Source organism: Thunnus maccoyii, chromosome 14 (genome assembly GCF_910596095.1).
Source record: "Thunnus maccoyii chromosome 14, fThuMac1.1, whole genome shotgun sequence".
NCBI lineage: Eukaryota > Metazoa > Chordata > Actinopteri > Scombriformes > Scombridae > Thunnus > Thunnus maccoyii.
The window spans coordinates 16,536,362-16,559,595 of NC_056546.1; the positions used below are offsets into that span (position 1 = coordinate 16,536,362).

Genomic DNA, 23,234 nt, shown 5'->3' on the forward strand with positions numbered 1-23,234 from the left:
CTCTGAAGCTGGTCGGTTGGAGTTGCATTTGGTGGGGTTATTGTTTTAGGCAGCGGGGGGAAAGTACAGACCGTTTTTTGGGCGAGCGATCTGCTCATGGAAAGGAATCAGATGATTAAGCCTGTGCAGTCTGTATTCACACCAAGGACAAATACCAGCAGGGAATATTTGAGAACTTTGGTTACAGCAGATTTGTGTGAATATTTATTGCAGTAGGCTTTATTGTAAAAATTCTTGCTCGGATTTTTTAGGTCTTTTTGATATATTGTGAAATTCAATGCATCATTTGTGTATTAAAATTTTTAAATACCTTGTGGAGACATCATGCATCATCACTGGAGATGTGAAGCTGTACTTTACACCGCATCATTAAAATCTCATTTCCTTTGTTTTGTCAACCTGAAACACAGAAACAATGGCATCATTTCAGCTTCTGTGCTAAACAGGCATTTTTCTTTTTTTCTTTTTTTTTTTCCGAGTGATGCTTACAAAGTTTCCTAGTTGAATGTTGTGGATGTATTAAACTGTGAAGTATCTTCAGTGCTGTAGTTACAGGACAAATGTATGTTTTGTCATCTCGGTGGCTTGTGTGATGATATCCTGGGATTTACTAGGAGAAAAAAAGCCTGACAGAGGAGATGCTGTGTGGTATAGAAGAGAAGTAAGTGTCTGAGAGTGGCTGCGGTTTGTCGTCAGAGAAAGGAGGAATAAATAAAAAGATGAGAAAAGTGAGACGTCTGTCGTCCAGAGGCTAAAGAGGTGCAGAGGGTTGAAAGGCTGAGCAGAAGGCAAGAACAGCCTCGAGTAGAGCTATAAGACTGCTTCAATAAGGCAAGGCTGATTAAGATGAAAACACTGGTGTGAGTAAATCCAGCTTTTATTTCAAAAAGGTGTAAATGATTAGTGGATGAATCAGAATCAGAATCATTTATCAAGCAAGAGCGCCAGATATTTGCTGGTTCTAGACTCACTGCAGTTTTCCTCTGTTTTAAATCATTGTAAATTTAATATATTTGGATTTTGGACTGTTGGTTGGACAAAACAAGCAATTTGGGCTCTGGGAAGTTGTTATGGGTGTTTTACTGACATTTTCAGGGTGAAAGCTTAATCAATTAATCTGAAAAAAACCCCTCATTATTTGCAGCCCTAAAGGTATACAACAGAAAAAAAAAGACTCAATAGAAGAAGAAGGCTGACACACCGCTTTACTCCCTCAGATTCTTGATTATCTGAGTTTGCAAATGAGCCACTCAGGACAGGAAAAAGACAACCTGTTATCACAAGGTTACTGACAAACAAACGTTCCAAACAAATAAACTGTGTGTTGTCCGCCTCCAAATAAAAAACATTTATTTGCTTGCTTTTTTCATTTATTTGCTTTTTCAACAGTGACTTCCAGCTAATTCTCTTTTCCTTCCTCTTTGGGCTAAACCCCCATCAGTTTTTGCCAGCACACATTTTAGTTTTTGGTAAGTCTTGGCACAGTTGGCCCGGCAACATCCAACACATTGGAAACATCTTGCCAACTGCTCTGGGGTTGTTAAAGGGGACGTATCATGCACATTCCTGGGTCTATATTTATATTCTGGGGCTCTACTAGTATATCTTTGCATTTTGTTTGATTTACAGTTAGTTCAAAAAACTCTTTATCTTATACTGGCCCTTAATGCAGCCCCTCAGTTCAGCCTCTATCTGGAACAGGCCGTTTTAGCTCCTGTCTCTTTAAGGCCACCCTCTGGATGAACCCGCTCTGTTCTGATCGGCTTCCGGCTCCAGAGGCTACTTAAACAATTTCTCTTCTTTTTCTTCTTCCTTACTCAAAATGTCAACTTCTCAAATACATCCGTACATGAGCCGAAATATGTGAGTGAACGACACAATCAACCAATGGAACAACCTTAGCAACCAAGGCTACGCATGAGCAGGAAGTAGAGGAAACATTGCAAACGAGGCGTTCAGAGCAGGCTGAAACTTGGGTTTTTGACTTTCAGGGAATATTTTGCTTACATTAACCTCAAGTTTTGGAACTTAAACCATGTTTAACATAGACATCCGACATCCTAACAGTATAAAAATGATAGAAAATCACAAAAAAGCATGATATGTCCCCTTTAAAGAGACCTGAATCTTTTGTCTTCAACTATTTTGCACTACAAGACAGGTCCTGATTGCCTTGGATGTCGCCTTATCAACAGATACACCAGAATAAAAATCACTGAAGATCCTAAACTCTGGATCTGCGTAGCTTTTAAGAAACGACTGCGTTCAGTCCTCCAGGGGAGAAGGAGGTCACTCGACGGGAGAACTAGCAATGTCCACTTAACAATAGCAGAATGCCACCCAAACACACCCTCCCTGAGCCAGTCTGATTATCCTGATCCATTTGAAAAGACACTGACAAATAGGAGATGGGAGATTATGTCAATTAGTGGTCACAGTCCCACCTAACCAGACCCCCCCCATCTCTCAGGGTCCGATGGGATCAGAGTTCATGACCTAACTGCCAAAACACGGAGGCTGCTAACCCCTTGCCACATAGGAGGGCTTTGACTCCGAGCACAGTTTTATCAGCCTTCATGCCCACACACACAAACACACACATGCACAAGCACTTTCACCTCCTCGCGACCTTCCGCTCATCCCTGTCTGACCTTGACCTATGCTGTTGTGTGTGTGTAACAAAAAAAAGAGAGAGAAGGAGGTCAACAGGTCTCCAGAGAAACAGATTTATTTATTGGCTGATGCTTGTCTTTCCAAACGGGTGTAAATCTCCGTGCCAGCCAAGTGTTGGTGCACGCATATGGGCGTGTGAAGAGTATGAACTTTTGCTTCCACTTATGTGTTTTGCGCCAATATTTGTTTTGTCTGTGGCTTTGCATCCTGGCACACTTCTTTATAAATACATGTGGACGTGTGTTTGGCTGCTGTATCCTCTTTGATGTTTGGATGTGTGATGCTGTCAGTGCGTGGGTGTGTGTTTATATGTGTGTGTGTGTGTGTCTTTGTCTGTGTGTGCTTTCCGTGCGGCTGTAAATCTCCAGACTGACATGTTGGTTCAGTAGGGAAACAGCAGGTTTGGGACACACTGATGGCCTTCACAGATGGCTTCAGGGCCCTGCCCATGGGAGGCCCGCTACTCCACCTATTAATTTATTCATTTTCCACTGCAGAGGAGACACTGAGGCCAGTGTGATTGTTTCCGAGAGCCCAAGTCCCTCGAGAGCAGCTCGGTTGTTTTCTTATCCAGTCCCCCCACCCCCCCACCCCTTCATTCTTTCTCCTCCTCATTCAGCCTCTCACCCTGTCTCTCTTCTGTCCCCCTGCCCTCTTTTCCTCAGGATGGCGGTGCTATGCATGTGTGTCTTCAGTGGATCTAACCTTATCACCCTGGTGCGACTGGCCGACTGACGAGCTTTGAATGTCATTGTCACAGTGTCATTGTGCCTGTCAGTCTGTCAGGTCAGGGTGGGATGTAGACCAGTACAAATAGAGGAGAGGCTATAATTTGACTGTCACTTACTGATCCATTACGCTTTAGCCACTTTGTGCATCGTGGGCGGATGGGAAAGCTATCCGAGTTTTTAAAAAAAGCCAACTGTAAAAGCAACAAAGCGGCAGTAGAGATGGATTGTAACGCTACTGCTCTAACCACCTTAGGAGGTGATTGAAAATCTGCTTTGTTGGAGCAATTTGATTGCAATTGAGGTGGTTTAAGACGCGTTTCAGCCAAATGTTTAAAAGCTTTAAATTCGTCCACGCTCCAAGTACTCCAAGAAATACGAACTTATAAATGTAATGTTTACCTTTCCTAAATGTAACTACTTTGTAAAATGGTCTGTTGAAGTAGCCATTTACACGGTTTTGCCTCTGCGGTAATGGCAGAAGAAGTTACACAGTGATATAATTAATCTTCCCTGACACAATAAAGAGACAAGAAGAAAGTGACTCCAGAGATTTCCACACTTGCGTCATACAGAAGTCGTAATTTACGGTTGTAGTGTTTATCTGATCCCTGATCGCTGAAACCATTCAATGATCTGTGTGGGTGAGAGAGCACTGTGAGTTCCCATGATGATGAGCAAAACATTTGCCTTGCTCGTAGTCCATCCATGTCTTTGTGTTTAGTGATGGATGCATGTTAGAGCAAGTCTCATTCTGGCTTTTTCAAACAGTCACGAAACTATTTTATTTCCATTATATTTCATATCTGGAGTATTTGTTGTTTGGTTTGACAACTGTCACATCATTCACACGTTCACTCTCATGCACGCAAATGTTTCCTCATATGAAATTAAATAAAATGATGTAGAATGACACAACAGGCCCAATGTGAATGCGTCTCAAAGAAAAGAAAATGAAGTGCAGTGATTTCATATCCCACAAGTGTTGTCAACTGGTTCAGACTTCACGTCGCAGCGGTTTAGAAATGACATTACTGTAAAAATCCTGCTTCATCCATCATATTCATTATGACTGAGAAAATAAATTACTCAGCTAGCTGAATCCGGCTTTTTAGCTCCAGCGAGTGTTCATGTAAATGAGAACAATGCTGTGGAAAGCAGCCTTGACTGTGTGTGTGTGTGTGTGTGCCACAAGTTTTTCTGACTTTATTATGGAGAGAAAATGAGTCCCTGGCTTGCTGTAGGCCTTTTTAAAGGGAGTCGGCACACTTATACTCATCCACAAACACACACACACACACACACACACACACACACCAACACGCAACATCTTTTATGCATTTTATGTGCAAGGCAGGCCAAGGCTCGGAGCCAGTACAGTTCTTCTGTCCGTGTGCTGCTGTTTCCACCCCTCTCTCTCTCTCTCTGCCTCACTCTCTTCCTCTAAATTAATGTACAACTCTCTCTGTCCTCCCTTCCTGCAGACAGGTGGTCTAGTGGTTCAGACCAGAAGGATGTTGGCTTACTGTCTAATGCTGTTTTAATGGTACCTTGTGTGGTGGGCAGAGAGAGGCATGCTGCAACTAATAGAAATTCTTTTGACTCTCCAGGACGTTATATAATGGTCTCATTCTGTTGAGGTAGACTTGTCAAATCTGATTAACGTGTGTATGAGCGTGTGCGTGTGGTTGTAGGCTCGCTGGTGTGCGTGTTTGAATGTTTTAGTTAAAAGAAGTTCAAGATTATTCTAAATTTATATTTATTATCTAGAAAGTATCTTTTTTTTTTAGTAAATAAACTTGTAACAATTTAAGTTACTGTAAGTCTTTTTTTTACTCGGTTCAGAAAAATGTGTGATGTTGCTGCCAATGTTTAATACTGTGTCCAAAGACAATGGAGTCAAAAACATCAGCAGTAAATTTCAGGCTTTGTCAGTTCAAAGAGTGAGAGTTTCATCCAGGCTCACCATTTTTGGCTGGACGGCAACAATGGAGCCAGCCCTACTAACACTTGACTGACAGATACGCCGAGTAAATAAGTTACACCAGTGGTCGGCCGGCTGAGCGTTGGAGTTTTCCCATTGGCCGTTGCTCTTTCAAAATGAATCGGCGCAAACGGTTTTCTGTTACGTGTACAGCAGTTCCACTGACTGCAGCTCATTCCGAATTGATCATATGCTAAGAGGATGAGCTGAGGCAGTAAACGCCCTACCTTAGTCCGCACCCGGACTCCTACGCCATGATTGCACGACTGTCGGAGGAGCGTGCGGAGGCCTTGTTGCAGCTGACCCGGCGCGTGAGGTTCGCGGCCTCGGCGCTCGGGCTGCTACACATGAAAAATCTCCGTCGGCGGCTTCTGCTGCATACGAGCCGGGATAAACAGCGTGAGCTTGCAGAGAAAAAGAGAAAACAGCTTTCCAAGAGCTGCTGGGAGGCGTGAGGGAGAGTTGTAGGTTGTAGGATGGATGAGACACTCCCACCCACACCTGCAAGCGACCGGCGGGATGGGGCAGACTCGAGTTTATACGCATCGGTCGCGTACAGTGGGGCTGCACTGTTAGAAAAGCGAGAGACAGATGAAGAGCAGGGGGAGTTAACAGATAATTAGAATAGTTAATTAAAAATAAAATAAGTTCTCTTTCATATCAAACATCCCAAGATATGAGTGGAAAGTGTTCTTTCAACTGCAGTTATAGCCTTTTTTTTACTCAAACGTAGCTTAACCATGTCATGTGATGCTACTTCAGTACACTTTAACAACATACATTACTGGGACCACTACAGAAAATTGCAGATGAACATTTAATATCCAGGAATTCACATTATAGCCACTACCACTGACTATCTCTGTAACAAATTGGCCACAATTTTGCACATTAACCATATGCGGTCCAGACATATACTAGGTTTTGACCCAGTCTTGTTCTGTAATGCTCTCTCCACTCAGCCTGAACACTGGAATGAAGTTACAAAATCTAATATTGTATATTGGATCAGTGGATATTTGTTCTTTCATTGTCCGTAACTTCTAAAGAAATCAAATAAAACTCAAATAAAACCTCACTGATAAAGAGATTCGAGATAACTGGGAGAGATAAACATTTAGGAGTCACTGGTTTCCAAATCCATATGTGTTCTGATATATTTCTGATAAGACACATACAGACTTCATTAGCTCATTTCCCAAATGAACTTGATCGCACGAGAAAAATATTTTCTCGAAGAATGAAAAAAAGTGGTCGAAAGTCGATCACACCCATCGCTCTGGTTTTCATCAAAAGAAATTCTGGAAAATGTAGGTGACTGTGGGAACATGGAGTCAACAAAAAAAGCAAATTACTACACTTAGCTCTTGGAATATACAGTATATGATAATATATGACTGTTATTTTTTGTAGTGTGTGTGTGTGTGTGTGTGTGTGACCACTGGGATGCGGGGGCTGTAGTGTGTGCAGGTGACAGCCAGACAGACGGCCACTATTCCACTGTGAAAAAGGTGGCGCTTATCAGCAAGCTGCAATAAAAACAGACAATGTGGCCATTCTTCTCTGGTCTGTGTGTGTGTGTGTGTGTGTGTGTGTGTGTGTGTGTGTGCACTTGTATGTGTGTTTTGATGCCTTTTCTCCACTGTTTTACTGCAACCTATGGTAACAAGTGTGATAGTTCATGTTTATTTGATCAACTTAATGATGATTAAATGAAAGTCTCACTGTAGGGAGTGAGACAATGTGAGCTTGTGTCCACATTTTTCCCAGCATGAGTGTCTTTGTGTGCATGTGTGTGTGTGTTTTTGTGTGTTGCTGGTCCCTCATCAGGCCCTTATTAAATACACTAAGTGACCTTTGAGGAGGCGCTGATGGGTGTGTGTGGGACCCAGCCAACTTTCTCCCCACCCTCTCCTCTCTCACCGTCCCTCTTTTTAATTTGTCCTCTTCTACTTTGAACCCATTGCTTATCTACCTCTTTGTTCACGAGTACCCTTACACTCTCTCTCCGCACTACACGTAATGTACATTTTCTGCATGACATCTGATTCAACTCTGAAGGAGGGGTCAACACTCTCAGACGAAGGGTTCGCCACCTCTGTGGAATTTCAATTTTTCTAGCTCAGTGCTTTTCATTTACGATCACACGTCATATAATCGCAGAGAATTTGTAGGTTTCGAGGTATCCAATAAGGGCAGTTTTGTCCTCCACAGTTCTCCCTGTCTCCTTCTGTTTCTATCATTCCTCAGTCTAGAGACACAGTGCGCGCTATCTCCACCATCAGTGGAAATAGGTCATCACTCTACTGGCATTCACGCTTCGAACAGTCTCCAAAAGCCTCCACATTCCGGGAAATATGGGCGGAAGACAACGAACATTGTACAGTGTCACAATTGATCTGTCCTGCATTTTGGAGAACAAAGATGCCAAAACCCTTTTATTGCAGTGAATTAATGTGTGCGTCTGGAGCGATTAAGCTCTGGGTGGTTTATATCAACTTAGTCATTTACATTGCAGCCCGCTGTCTGTCTGCGTCACCCCTTTATTCTTCAACCCTTAATTCCTTAACGCTAAATGTTGGCAGGTTTCGAGCGCAGGCTCGGAGGGACGCCGGCTTTATGTAAAGCGGAGTGCGGTTGAGGTATCACCTCTTTCTTCCATTTGGAAGGAGACATGAAGGTGCAAAACAGAACATGTGAACTCTCACAATCCTCTATGTATCCTCTTGTTCTTTGAGAAACTGCAGCCCAGATTAGGTTCATGTGATGCTTTGATCAATTTGATTTTCCACTTTTAATAAAATGTGTAATAGAAAAAGTTAAAATTGGATAAAAAATTGTTTTGTTTGTCAGATCAATATAGAAGTAAGACTTTGGGCTCGTTCTTAAAAAAATATTTGACTTTTTGGGGAGAAAAAATGGAAAATTGAATATTTAGAGATCAGGATAGTTTCAATGACATGTTTTGACAGAATGTGTTTAGCTGATGGAAACAGTTTAATCTGATTTTAGTCAAGGAAAGTTAAAATTTTTGAAAATTTTGTTGCTGATTTTTTTTAATGAAAACTGATAAGCATTAAGATACATGTTCCTAGCTAAGTATAGAATCAAATAGGGACACAGTTTCTCATGTAAGTGTGTGAAATTATGCACTAATGTGTTTGTAACCATGTGGTTATTTTCTCCAGATAATAGTCAGAGTGTGCACTTGTGTGGGTTAATAATAATAATGATTTAGGATAAAGTAAAGGCACATTTCACAGAGATATTCTTTATAAAAATTTTAAATATATTTTATTCATTTACTTTTTTTGTAAAACAAAAGATGTATTTCAGTAACAGAACTACTTACAGGTTAACTGATTAGAAAATATTGTCAAAGTTAAATTTCATTCTTTATTGCTACAGCAACAGTGAATTCAGGTGCTATGTCTGTACGTATGATTTCTGCTTTCATACCATAGAAGTTTAACTGAAGCAAATTTTAAAAAAAAATTTAAGTACAAAAAAAAAGAAACATTTGAAGAGTGATAGTGAAAAATAGCGAGTACCAGAGACTTATCAACCCAACATTGTTGGTTCTATCCAGAGTCTCTTTCTCTCTCTTTCTTTCTCTTATTCTCCACTTGTTTTTTTTTCAGGAAGATGTCTTCTCTGCCCCGACCTCCTTCTCTCTCCAATTCAAAAAGCAAAAAAAAAAAATAAAATTCAAGTTTCCCTCTTTCAGGCCACAAAAAAAACGCTGCTGTACAAAGTCAGTGGAAGCATCATCCAGTCCGTCAGTCTCTCTTCGCCATGTCTTACTCCGTTGATCTTCTTCCCCAGTAGGGATAAAAGAAAAAAAAAGCCCTGTTGTCTAATCATCTAGTATTCATCTGAATTATCTACTTTTTACATTATTAAAACGTACAGTTAAGTGGGTCATCTACATTTCTGTGCTTTGATGTTGTTTCTGGGAGCTCTGTGCCAGGGTCTGCACTGGCCCATTGCACAGCCCACATACAGCGAATCATTTCTCTCAGCTCTTTTCACATAGAAACAAAGCTCCCCCTTCCTACTCATCTCCCTTTCCATTCACTCTAGGATCATTACATAATCAACAAACATGTTTTTCCAAAAGTTGCCTCAAATCTTTAGGTTCCCCATTTCTTATCGCTACTGTCTAATTGATAAAGTCGCTTTAAGATATCGTACAAGTGATTGGCTCTACTATATCAGAAGCAGAATGAAGTCGTAGGAATTGGATGCTGTTCTGCTGATCTGCTTTTCTTCAGGGATTAAAATCATATCACGCTGTTATAAAAAATCAGTGGTTTCTTTGGGGCTCTTATGGGCAGGCATGTGTGTAAGGCATAGCGTGCAGCTTTTCCCCCTCTCAGACATTAATATGTCTGATTCCTCTAAGCAGATCAGAACGACCGGCTTGACTACCTGACTCATGTTAAAGCTGAGAAAATAAAAACTTGACCACCCCGCGATTCCCTGGTAGGACTGTGTAGTGGGCTGGTAACAGATTTTGCAGGGATCTCGGGTGCAGGGACTCAATATTGAAAGGAGAATTAGGATCTAAGCGGAACAGGGTGGAATGTGGGGAGCGATGGTGGATTCTGCGGACAGCGCGGCGAGCTGCGTCACTGGAAGACGGTGTGGTAGGTGGGACACTGATGGGACTTCATGTACTTGATGGCAAACTTGAGCTCCTTGCTCTTCTTGTCCCACTTGTGTATGGACATGACCAGTAGTTGCTGGTCCACTTTGCGGCCCATGATGAGGAAGTTGGAGCCCAGGCTGTCTAGCTGGGAGCACGGGCAGTTGGCGCCATTCTTGATGTACAGCGTCAGCTTCTTCATGTCCTTCTTCCTGAGCACGCCCTGCTTCAACACTTTCTTCTTTTTCTGTGCCGCTATCAGCTTCCTGTCACCCTTCTCCTTCTTCACCTCCTTGATTTTCATCTTGAGGGCTGAGGAAAAAAAAGACAAAGAGATATTTTAAGGCTGAACTTTTTTTATTTACACCCAGATTCTTATGACGTGTCACTCGGATTCACATGTTCTGCTCACTTCTACCTCATGAGGCTATGACATTTCCTCTCTCTGCAAGAACAACTCTGAGCTCTGTGTTGTGCAAAAGAAGCAGCTGGTTTACACCTCTCCTGAGTATCATCATTTCACCTCTCCCGCATTGTAAAAACTGCATCCTGTGTGTATATTTGTGTTGTTGACTTGGGGAAAACCAGTAAATGACAAGGAAGAGATGTTTGTGGAGTTACAATAACAGCTGGTTTATGTCTTTAACTCTAAGTCCATTTTTAAGCCCTTAAGTGTGTCTAAGTCACAAGTCTTTTTAAGCAAGTTTCAAGTCAAGATGCAAGTCTTTCAAATATCTGACTGTTAAATGACACAAGTTCCTTTCACAGATGGGTCAAAAGTGTTACATGACTGAGACATTTTAATGTGAATAATTGCTAATAATTCACTTTTTGCAAGCTGTGTGGCTATGCAAGGCTTGTCTTTGCCTTTTTTTATTATTGTTACAGGATGTTAACATGTCAAAACTTGGGACTTGAATGTTTTGTCTCAGGTCTGTAGAGAGTTCACAGCAGTCAAGTCTAAGTCAAGTCTCAAGTTCTCATTCTTCTCAACTAAGTCTGACTTGAATCCAGGTCTAAAGCCTGCAGCTGTAGTTATACATGGGACCACAGTCTGTAGCATTATTTGCTCGTCAAAACTGACTCTAATCCTGTACATAATTTTACAACAATCAGCTAAGCAGTTTGTAAGCAGATGTAATCAAAGTCTTATGCTTCTCTGATGGGATATTGCATTTACTCTGCTTACAACCATGTATTTTTTAAAGCAAAAAGTACAGAACAGATAACCTCTGTATTCTCAGTATGTGGCGTCCGGTTACAGCAAACTCAGGTTTATCAGACTAATGAAGCACTGACTTGTATCTCCCGTCGAGCCACATGTTTATAAGTTCATATTTTTACATGTGAGAGATTAAAATTGAACTGCCAAGCATTTGAGCAAGGAATTCTCTGGGTGAACATTTTGACAGGTGAAATTAATCACGGGCCGGGCAAAGGCGCTGGGTCGGTATGAGGCATCGCTATGTACCCAAGCCTGTTGGAAGATCGCCATTTCACTTCTCGCCTGCTTGTCTAACTGCTGCATAAACATCCCTCGGTACTCTCTGATACGTATACACACATGCGAGGTGATGGCATGTTCAAGGAGGAATGCGTGTGTTGAGTTGCCTCTCATCCGCATCTCAATTCACATGCAGCTCCCTCTCTGAGGGTGTGTTTGTCTGCCTATACACGCTCGAGCGTGTACGCACTTTTGTGAATGAATGCATTCATGTGTGTGTGTGAGTGTTTCAGCTCGGGATAGGAAGGATAAAATCATTTTCACTTTTAATAACCACACCCGTATTCAGTCATATTCAGTCATAAGTGATGCAGTGGGGCCCACCGTGCAGCCTGGCCAGTGTCCTTATGACAAGCTGTGCCCACGTCTTTATACAAAGTCACTCTTTTTAAAGTGAGTAGAGGGGGCGTAGAGGTAGAAACAGATGGAAAGTGAAAGAGAGAGAAGTGCGCTGTCATTTTGAGGAGAAACAGGTTTTCTTTTAAGCTAAAGCAAGCACCTTCCCCTCCCAACCAGGTGCAGGGTGCTTGTCCGTACCGTGCCAGACGCACTTCCCTGCACCTTTCTTTTCAACTCTTGTCATTGTTCCATGCTACTGGATGGTACTGTACTGCATACTTAGGAATGCAAGCAAAGATATGGGATCAAACATCAAAAGTAGACTGTAATAAAACACCAGAATGCTCTCAGGGCAAACAGTGAGCGAAGATGAATAGGTAACAACATTCATGAGGCGTGAGATCAAGCTGTAATCAGCTATCGCTCTATAGAATAACAATGTTGAGCCATTCTTGCCTTGATCTCCAAATCCATACGTCACATTTATCTCGACTTCTCCGCTCATCCTCATGTCTCATCCGGTGACATACATTCATAGCCAATAATCTGTCGGCGTGGCCGGCTATCTGCTTTCACATGTAATCATGTTTCATCCAAATGAACAGAAAGAATCCGCGTCGTTCTTTCTGATCCTCCGAAACATGTCGGAAGATTGAGACATGAAGGCTAATCCTGCAATTAATCAGACAAATATCGTGATTTGGTAATAATGTGATTAATTACAGGGGATGAGTCTACGTTTTGGCTGTGGCTCAGAGTGTGAGAGATGTGCATAGATTGTTGTTATTGTTGGATGTGATGGGATGTTTATTAATTTATGATTTATAATGGGTCATGTTTTGTATGTCCCATCCATTTTGTAGGTGTGTGTAATTGCCAGTTGACAGATTACGTAACTGCAGACATCTCCTTTGTGGGACACTGCAGCATAGAAATATGGTTTTTAGCACCGGTCTGACCACATTTCATTTTCAATTACTGTATTCTCACTAATATGTTCAGAAACATGATTCTCCCAAGGTTACGAGGTTTTTTTTTTTTTGTCACCATTTCTTATTCAGTGCTTTGAAACTTATGACCACAGAAAATGGACTGTAGTATATCATTAACTCTAAAGAGTGGGGCAACAGTCCATGCAAGCAGAAACTCAGCTGCTGCGGAATATGATGGGCCAAAAGCTTCGATGAGCAGGAATAATGGAATAATTATCTTCTGGCTTCATATGCAGGTCAGAACTGTGGTGAAACTGGAATACTGGAAAGTAGAAAACTTAGAAAATGGTGTTGAATGGGCGTCGGGGACTCAAGGCTGTTAAATTGATTAGTCGATTTATAAGAAAGAAGAGTTATGCTAGCAGAGAGAATAATTCAAATAAATGTGTTAATTTTGACCCTTGTCTAAAAATACTTGTAAAAATATTTGGTTAAACTTAAGAGAAAGAACATTTATTATTTCCACCCACTCAGAGTGAAAATTAAATAACTGCAGTATATTTAACTGTTAGCTCAGTGTTGAAACAGTTTTTGTAAATGCATAAATCACAAGACTGTGAGTGTGTATGAGTGTTGTATTCCCGTAATTGCTTTGGCTAATCTACACAGACTAATGTTATACAACATAATGATTCAGGTGGCAGACAGGTGGGCTTGTAACATGGTGCAACAACTACAGCTGCTGCTGTTTCTAGCTCGGAGTGTAGCTGCCTTTCAAACCAAACCAAAAATTCTTTATAATGATCATGATGGCACTTATAACTTTGGCTTTCTTCACCACAAATTCTTTCTTTCATTTTCTAAAATTCTCTTACTTGTAGTTTACTCACAATCCAACTTATTAATGCTTAGCAGGTTGCAGATTCTCCACAAGGGGGAGCTGTTGAGGGACCCTTTTTGCACTAACCTGCTGCTACTTTAAGGAAAGTAGCAGCAACTGTTGCGTAATTGCGTAGATGTTGATAAGTCTGTGTCGCCACCTACTGGTAATGGCTGCTGCACTTTTACTTTTGAGCCACCTGCAGGCAATGAGTGTTTTTTTTTCTGCTAAGGGCCCCACAAAGACAGGCCAGCTGTGCCATGTGTTAAATTATCTTTCCTCACCTGTTCTGTATGTGTGTCAATGCAACACTCAAACATTTTAATCACCCGTACTGTACTTACCGAAGTCACTGGCGCAGTAATGCTCCATGATGTTGTCTGATTTCAGCTCGTTGTCACACGGAGGGCACTGCTTCGACACTGAGGAGACAAAAGAACAAACTTTTATCAACAACGACACTCGAGTGGGAAGAATTACGCATATTTCATTCGGTGCTATTAAGGCCAGATTAGCTAATATCTAACGGCTGAGTTGAGGTCATTGTTAGTCAAGTGCAGTCAGCAAAACCAAAGCCGTGTCAGTATGAAATCGTTAAGCCCCGAGCACTTTTGAGGCACTTATTTGGAGCCCCCCTCCCCTTGTCAGAGGCTATTTGCTGTGGAGAGAATATATAGTCCAGCAGGCTGACTGATGTTTGCCCTGCAATTACACTGGAGAAAATGTTTTTATTCTGGCCGTTGTATATTTTGGTGGTGCAGGCGTGGTCTTGGGCGCGCAGAAAGGTAAACGCTGCAGAAGGAGCAGCTGAACATGGTGAAAAGTGTTTCTGTACACAGACACAGCAAGCACTTAGGCCACACAGCAACCACACATTGTGAAACAGCAAGTGGAAACCAAAGCAACAAGTTCAGTTTATTTTTAACTTCAAATTTATGACTGTGCCTCTTTCGCTCAAAAGCATGTTTAGCCTCACTAACTTTGATTTGAGGGCTGTGTGATTGTTATTATTGTGTACCCACACAGTGGAGATACAACATGAGAGAAACCGAGAACAAGCACTACAGTAAACTGAGTCTTTTTTTATGTTTCAAATATTGCAAAATCTTGCTCGGTTCTACACTTATACGGCATAAAACGGACAGTTTTATCACCTTTGTTACTTTCAAAAGTCTTCTCTTCTTCAGACACACAAGCACACACAGACATGCCGCATACTGCCTTGCAATTTTCTCCAAAGGCTCTTCAATATAAAACTTTATTATGACAATTACTACATAAACTCCATGTAATCCCAGAGGGGCTGGTTGCAGCTGTACACATCTAATATCAGTCTACTCATCTCCCAAAAAAGCCTTGGGCCATTTGAATGAGTAAGGCATAACATTAGAAAGAGGCAGGGGGGGAGAAGGATGTGGTTGCAGCAGGTATAGAACCTCTCCCTACACCCACATATATATACACGCACAGGCAGAGAAATATGATTTGAGAAAACTTGTCTGAAGGGAAAACAACACAAACCCTCTGCTGAGTAAGCAGCCTTTTTTCAGGGAGACTGCTTGTAGGGGACCTAATTTTTTCTGTCAATCACTCACCACAATATCCCAAATATTTTTCAAATCTCTCCCCCTCCAAAAGTTTCCTGTTCTCTCTCTCTCTTTTTCCTCTGTGTCACACATTTACAGAAACACACGGGACTATATTAGCACAGTCCAGCCCAGGCCCCTGGGTTAAAAGTCAGAGTTCAAAGGTTATCACCCCCAGCCCAAACCTCAGCGTCTGGGCAGATAATGAGAGGGGTCAAAGTTTAGCATGCTTCGCTGCTCGGGTCGTGGGGAGGTGAACCCCCTAACCATCGCTGAGCGTACGTATGTGTGGAGGGAGTTGAACCATGTTCTTGTTGCCTGTTTTTCTGCCTGTTTTTTCTCCTCCTGAGGGTTCCCATAGCTTTCGTGGGCGAGAGACCTGCGAGGCCTACAGGGTCAGGCCTCTTAATTGTCTGGTGCTGACATGAAGACTGGGACAAGAACACGGAAACACACACACACACACACACACAAACACACACACAGATCAAGAGACGCCAAAACTCTTCTGGATTTGTGTGTTTTGAATGATTCCCTTGAAGCTGTTAGTCTTATTCAGGCTCCACGGTAATTCATTCTGGTTTCACAGGGGTGGTATGTTGGCAGGAGGCCCAGTTGCTTCGATGCCAGAGCATGTGTCAGGAGAAAGAAGTCCCTCCATGAAAACTTAGTTGAGCTTGGACAGAAAACCATTTGGATGCTGCTGAGAAATCAATTAAGCGACGACTGCCCTCATCACAGTCTGGTCTCCGTCGAGGGAATCACCGTCATGTTCTGATGGGAATCACTGCTGCGTAGCTTTTTTTTCCTGGACACATTTCTACTCAGAAAATATTTTAACATTAGGTCATTAATGTATTTTTGCCATCAACTTAAAGCAGTTAAGGAATTTTCACCATGCTATGTGATTATATTGTGAGGCTTATGTTCTTGCTTTGGTTGACTTTGGACTTGACCACCTCTCATGTGTTTTCATTTGGCTTTTAGATAACACAGATACTTAAATGTTCCCAAACATAGTGACGAGTGTTATAATATTGTCTCTCAGAGCTGTTGTTGTAGCCTGTGAAAGACAGATGAGGAGAGAGGAGAGATGATGGGAGCGGGGTGAGCAGGGAGGTGGTCCGTTGGAAAGCCCTGTTGTTAATCTTCGAACAGCAAGCCAAAGTGGAAATGACGCGCGGCAAGAGTCCAGTAGTTTAACTGCACAACTTCATTTAGTCATAGCTCTGAGGTTAATATCACTTTCTCCATTTCATTGTTTCTCGCTCTTGATGTATTTGCAGTCTCTCGGCCCCCCCCCCCCCCTCTCGCCGATCCTTTCCATAGCCGTTACCTCACGAATCAGAGAGGTTGATTAAAAACAGCAACGAAATCTCCCCAGTATCAGAAAAAAAAAACTCGAGAACACTTTTGTGATGTCAATGACAAAAGTTGACGTTAATGATAAATAAGTGAAGAGTCATTTGTCAAATAATGACTTGGTTTTGAAATAAAAGGCCCCATAAAGCAATGTCAATGTGCACCAATGTGAAATGTTATTAGATACGATATTTGGCTGCTGTGACCTCCAAAAACATGACAGTAAAGTAATGATATCATCATCATCATCATCATCATCAGGAAATCAGTTGGTAATTTGGATGTAAATTATGGCCATCACTATAAGTGACTAAAAAAAGCAGAACCGCTCTGCCCAATCACAGTTAATGTTATCTTAGAGTATGAACAAAGACCCCTCCCCCCCTTTTCTCTTTCTTACACACATATCTTAACTTAAAAAAAATCTTACAATATCCTCATCTGATCCCCCGAGGTGTCCTGTAACCTCATCCCCTGCAGCCTGAGCATCACATCCACTTTTATGGGGAGAACGTTCCATTTAAAGTATGCGTCGGTCACCATCTCACGCCTCATTTGGACCCTTTAAGTTACGAGAAGCAACACTTATGACATAAAACGGTACCGTGCCGGAGATGAAATGCAGCGTGTGATTTATGTCGGAGGGCCTAACATCTGTTTAAATGTGGCATGCAGACAGACAGAGAAGGACTTAAACACGGCCCGCGAGGCAACCCCTGGGGCCCCTAAAACACAGCACGTTCCTCGCATCTGTAGGAATCCTATACAGAAGAGAAAATACATTCTCAAAAGGCCTAGGCAGTCTTCCATGCACAGAGCATTGGATCACATTTTCCCCTTTCATATAGCAGCCAGGGCCACATGAGTAGCGCCCATTGTGCTGCTGGGGACCTGACAGTGCTGCCTGTCTCCTTTAGCACGGTTGTAACTTACACTAGCCACATCAATGAGGGCGGCGAGGACAGACAATATCTTTCACACCGCGCAATTTCAACGACTTTCACCGGACAACGCGCATATTGTCTCGAAGAACATTTTCCGCGGAAACATGCAACTTGAGTTATAGAGTTTAGCCCGTGCCAAAAACAGAGACACTGCAGAATCATCCCTACGCTTATCATACCTGCTGATTTACAGAAGCTGACAGTAGCTAGGGGTAGCATCATTAAATCCATGAGGTGAACTTGATGGGCGGCATTAACTATGTTCTGCCTGAGAGAGTGAGCTCAGCTGGCCTTTTTTTTTTTATATTCCCTGGATGCCTGGACCCTCTTTTGTCAGCAGTCTGCTTGTCTTCCTCGGTATAATATCTACAGACTTGTGTTTCACATAATCACACCCCGTGGGCCCCCATAACACACACACACACACACACGCACATAAGCTGGCATGCACACACACATATGCCAAAAAATCATCCACACACGCACAACCTGAGCTCAGGTGGTGGTGGTGGTGGTGTTCCTCTCAGTTTTGGCTGTGACAGAGTGGTGGAAAGTGAATCTAACTCTGTACTGCTAGTTTCCACAGGAGCTCTCGAACCGTGCTATATCATGTAATTGCAGAATAGCTCAGATAGCATCGGGGCCTCTCGGACAGGGGGAGAGCAGCAGGTAGAGCAGCATTTGATTCCTGTGATTGATCAAACTCCTCGAGATTCATCTGGATTACTACATACGATCCTGTGTGAAGAGAATCATCCATGTCCTTTGACACAGAAGGTTCCCAAGAAATTCGCTTTTAAGAGTTCTTAGCTGAGATTCCTTTTTATTATTTCTGGCTGTGTTTTTGTGTGTGTGTGTGTGCCTTATGTGTGTGTGTGTGCGTGCGTGTGCGCGCGTGTGCGTGTGTGTTTGCGAGCCAAAAGCTTGTCCTCAGGATGGCCCCATCGGCACATCTGAGAATCTCTGGTTCTTAACAAAATGTCAGTGACTGAGCCTTCGGGCTAGAAGTGATACGGGTTCACTCTCGGTTTCACTCACACCCGAACACACGCACAAACACACACATATTCACAACCACACAAACTCAAATGTAATTGTTAAATCCAACCGATATTCCATTTTCACTTTATGCTTTAAACATTTCATTCATAACATCTAGTCCTATTTTTTTCTCTTGGCATTAAGTTTCATATGATCTCTCTACATATTTGCCCTCTGGTCTTGCACCACTTTCTGTAATCTAGCCACCTCTGATCGTTATTTGATTAGATAGGATCAACAAACAGTCTCCTGTTTGAGGAGGTGACAGATGAAGTCTTAACCGCCTCCTTCTCAGTGAGCGTGTAAAAAGAATGAGTTATGGAGCTGCAAAAGCCAAAATGTCACATAGTTGATACGAGTCCTACAAAAACAGAACAGCCATTTTTCCTAATGGAATAAGTCAGCCCTGCATGATTTCACCAGAGAATCGAACGATCTTTTCCCACTTTTAAAATCAGAGTAGATAGATATCAGTATGCTGTGAACATTTTTGATAAAAAGTGAAGATATATTACTCAACTTGTTCCGATTGACAGGACTGAAATTATGTTTTGGCATTGTTGGCTTTCATTTGTAGTGCTTTAGTAAATCACTATTTATTTAACATAATTTTTTCCAGCTTTTTAAATGTATTAAGGAAAAGATATTAACTATAATACATACAGGAGCGTTATTTCAAACCAAAGTAGATAATAAAAGGCAATAAACGGTTAAAGGCAAGAAGTAGAATAATGAGAATAATAAACCATTTTCTTATTGAAAGCAGAGAGGCGGACACTTTTTTTTATGCTGCAGGAAGCAGCTTTTCTCCTCTCCTGCGCACTGTCTGCTTCTCTTTACTCCCGCTTCCTTTCACTCCTCTCCTTTCTGCTCTCTTAGGGACAATCAGACTCTAGCCATTCCCATTCTCTGCCTGCCTCTCTTGTCCTGTCATGTCGACTAATTAGTGGGAGCTCAGTAATTGGCCTTCTAGCTAATTGGCCTGCTGGCTGCCAGACCCAACAAAGGCAGAGCAGGCTGGGACACAGTGGGGACTGTCCCCCTCCACTGTCTAAAGACTCTCATCAACTCCCTCTCTCCCCCTTCTTAGCGCTGACTGCTTTTGTGAAGAGGCTGCTTAAGTAGTCGCTCTGCGCACACACACACACACACACACACACACACACACACACACACACACACGCCTATTTCTCTCAATTTAGTTCTCACTCACTCTCTCAAAGTTCTCTGTCCTCCTGCTTGTTCTTTGTCCAAAATTATATAATATTTTCAATTTTTTATGAATCAGATCTCATTGAGAAACACTGAGGTGGTGATTTGTCTTCTTATTTCATCCATCTTGGGTTCATTTGTTCATTTATTGACACTCAGCAGACCATCTTGTGAGTTGCATACATGACAGCTTGAAATAAGACATTCTCCATTCACTCAGCTGTTGGATTGATTAATTAGCCCCTGATTGGCATCTACTGACAAAACTGTGTGTGTGTGTGTGTTTCAATTCTTTAGTAAAGACGTGTTTAACATCACAGTCTATTTATCTTAACTCAGTGAGCGATCTGGACACCGGAGTCTCTCAGTCTCCTGTCTCTGTCTCGGTCTGTCCCTCCCTGAGGCGTGTGGAGATGGCACGGAGCCGTCCTGAACTGTCCACTTACACAAGAACCTTCCCCTGTAGCCTCTTCCTGCTCCTGCCTCTCTCTCACCGACCTCCTCTGGAAAGCCTCTCACTTAAACTTTCATCTGTCATCAGCGCGGGGCAGGGGGACCATATGAGACTCACAGCCGTTTTTTTCAGGCTCTCGCTGTTTCAGACTCCGCAGGATCTTGAACACTCATCTGTCTTAGAAATGTTGAGATTTCTGAGATTCGAGATGAACATAAGGTCTAAACTTCTGAATGCAGAGACAGTTTATTCTCTTGATACGGTTTTATTACTGCAATTGTGTCTGCCCAACACAAGTCACAGTGTAACAATAATTGCATTTTTTATGACAGTTATTTCATTTTTTTAACCGTATGTTTAATTTAGTTACTAATATTAATGTTGCTTACTAAAATTCATCAGCTACACTACATATTAAAAACTGAAACTCGTCCAATACGAACCATGTTTTGTACAGAATATCAACAATGGCAATACTTTTTATGCTAGAGAGATTTTACAGTTTTTAAAACTTTTTATCAATTGATTTATTTAACTTAAAGTGATTGTAGTGTCATTGTTGAACGTTCTGACGGGGTAGTTAGATTTTAGTATGTCCAAAATGTCATATTAACACGTTGCCTAAAATCTCAAATAGCCATAATGAAAACTTTTGACCTGTAATTTATTTAGGAGCCATGCTTAATTATATTTAAATATATGTTGAGTATATGCATCCATTTGTATCTGTGTGTGGGTGTATGTGCACATGGCTTCCCTACCTGGTGGCTGGGTCGCATGGTTCCCAGTGAACTGCATGGGGATGCAGAGGTCGTTATCAATGGGGAACTTATCGCAGGTCAGCATCTCCGGCCAGGGGAAGCCGTAGGTCTCCATCACCGGAGCACAACTGTCCCTCACGGCCTCACACAGCGAGCGGCAGGGATAGATGGGCCTGTCTAGGCACACCGGTGCAAACAGAGAGCACAGGAAGACCTGGGTATCGGCATGGCACCGTTTGGCCAGGAGGGGCACCCAGCTGCCAGCCTGCTGCTTCACTTCTGGCATGGTCTCGTGGTCCAGGAGGTTGGGCAGCCTCATTTTCTTGTAGCCCACATTGTGGCACAGGCGCAGGTCAGCTGGTATGTCCACACACTGGGGCTGCTTGGTGTAGAAGCGGCCGTTGTGGAAGTTGTCCGATTGCCAGCTGTAGTAGTCGTACTCGTCTGCAGCCGAGACGGTGAGGAGTAGGAGGAGGAGGGAGAAGAGCGACAGGCCCGGTGCCAAGCTGAAGGAGCCCTGGGTTAATGCCCACCTGGGGCTCTTTTGTCCGTGTGCCATGCCTCTCTGAGCTCGGACCAACAATTCAAGAAGGTTGTATCCAAAGTCTCCAAAGTAACTCAGTGAAGACAAAATGCAAAGAAGAGAGAGGAACAAGTGGGGCAGGCGTACAAGCTGTAATCCTTTTGTTTTCTCCTGAATGTGGACGAAGCAGATTGAAAACAAAAGTGTTTAATTCCCTTCTTCCCTGGAGAGTCAGCCCTCAAAGCCTCCCTCAAACACCTCCCTGTGTGTGAGTGTATGTGTGCCTCAGGTAGTGCAGTGTGGAGGCAGCATTCAAGAAAGGGTGAACACACAAGTAGGACTTCTTATTCTCTAATTTTCCCTATTCACAACTTCTCACTCTCCTTCCTTCTCCCTCCTTCAGAACTGTCTCCGGCCCTCCCCTGCTCTCTGTCTATCAGTCTGCAGCTGTTATGAGGAGTACCTAGGTTTTAAGAGGCAGTGGTAACTGCTCTCTGCGGCTGCCTGCCCCCCTAGCAAGGCTCCCAGACCACTCACCTTCCTACTGGCCTCCCCTGGACTCACTCACAACTGTCTCAGCCAATCACAACCCTGGGGGAGGTTACCAGTGGTCTTCAGGACACTCCTCCTGCCCCTCCTCTAAAATAAGTTAACATGAGAGAGAGAGAGACAGAGAGAGAGAGAGAGAGAGAGAGAGAGAGAGAGAGAGAGAGAGAGAAAGAGAAAACAAACTATGGCGAGTTTCTCCAGCTGTATTTTTTAATCATGTCTCTAATGTGCACAGTTCTTTTGTATGAAACACACCCACAATCACTCAAACTTTCTATCACCTTTTAGTCATTATCAGCAAATCTTTGTGCAATCTTCTTGCACAATCTAGCACTTGTGCTCCACACATAACAAATGATGTCTGCTCACCGCTCAAGCCTGCTCACTTCATTAGCTCAAAACAGTCTGCTTGTGTCACCAGTGAGGACACTCATTCACACACACACACATACACACACAGATGCAAATGCAAGAAATTCAGAGGAAGAAAGTGAATGAAGTGGATGGGAAAGAGCTCTACAGGTCACTGAGAGTGTGTTGCACAGCTACAGGTGGCTAGGTGGTTTCCCCCCCCTGCGCAATGTGAGTTATGCTAATGTGTATGTTGGCTGTGAATAGAGGCACGCTGCCTCTCTGTCTCTTTCTATCAGTGCCACTGACACAGTGAGGGCCTTCGCCTTGGCAGCAATTTCACAAGAAGGGATACATTCAGATTCAAAGGGCTGTAGCATTGTGAGCAGGATGTGGGATCGGTGGCTCTCACGGAGGGTGTCCTTCCATCTCGCATTTGATCTCCGCTACGCATTAATGCTTTTCCTCGTGTGTATGGGCTGCAAATGCGGGTTCATACAAATTAAAGTAAAATGTTGGCAAGCTGACATTTTATCATGATAGCAGGTTGTGCTGCTTGAATTTCAGCAGACAATCCGGATCGTACTGCGGCTGCATACCGCTGACACCACGATCAAGTGAAAAGACACATGATTGTGAGTTGTTATTATTATCTGTATGTGTCAGTACAAACAAGGAGACTAGGAAAGCATGTGTGTATGTGTGTGTGTGTGTGTGTGTGTGTGTTTTGCAAACAGTTGGAGGTGTACTTGGATCAGAATCA

The 23,234-nt window shown here is 42.7% G+C and overlaps 2 protein-coding genes across 2 annotated transcripts in view; one reads left to right on the forward strand and one right to left on the reverse strand.

The window, feature by feature from the left end:
• Positions 1-23,234, forward strand: part of golga7bb (golgin A7 family, member Bb) — a 223,120-nt gene that overhangs the window by 124,324 nt on the left and 75,562 nt on the right. The window lies entirely within an intron of this gene.
• sfrp5 (secreted frizzled-related protein 5) lies at positions 8,654-22,042 on the reverse strand. The gene is made up of 3 exons (XM_042432736.1): positions 21,049-22,042; positions 14,033-14,110; positions 8,654-10,345 (listed from the first exon to the last, which is right to left on the reverse strand). The coding sequence occupies exons 1-3, from the start codon at positions 21,605-21,607 to the stop codon at positions 10,017-10,019; spliced, it is 966 nt and encodes a 321-aa protein (XP_042288670.1). The 5' UTR covers positions 21,608-22,042; the 3' UTR covers positions 8,654-10,016.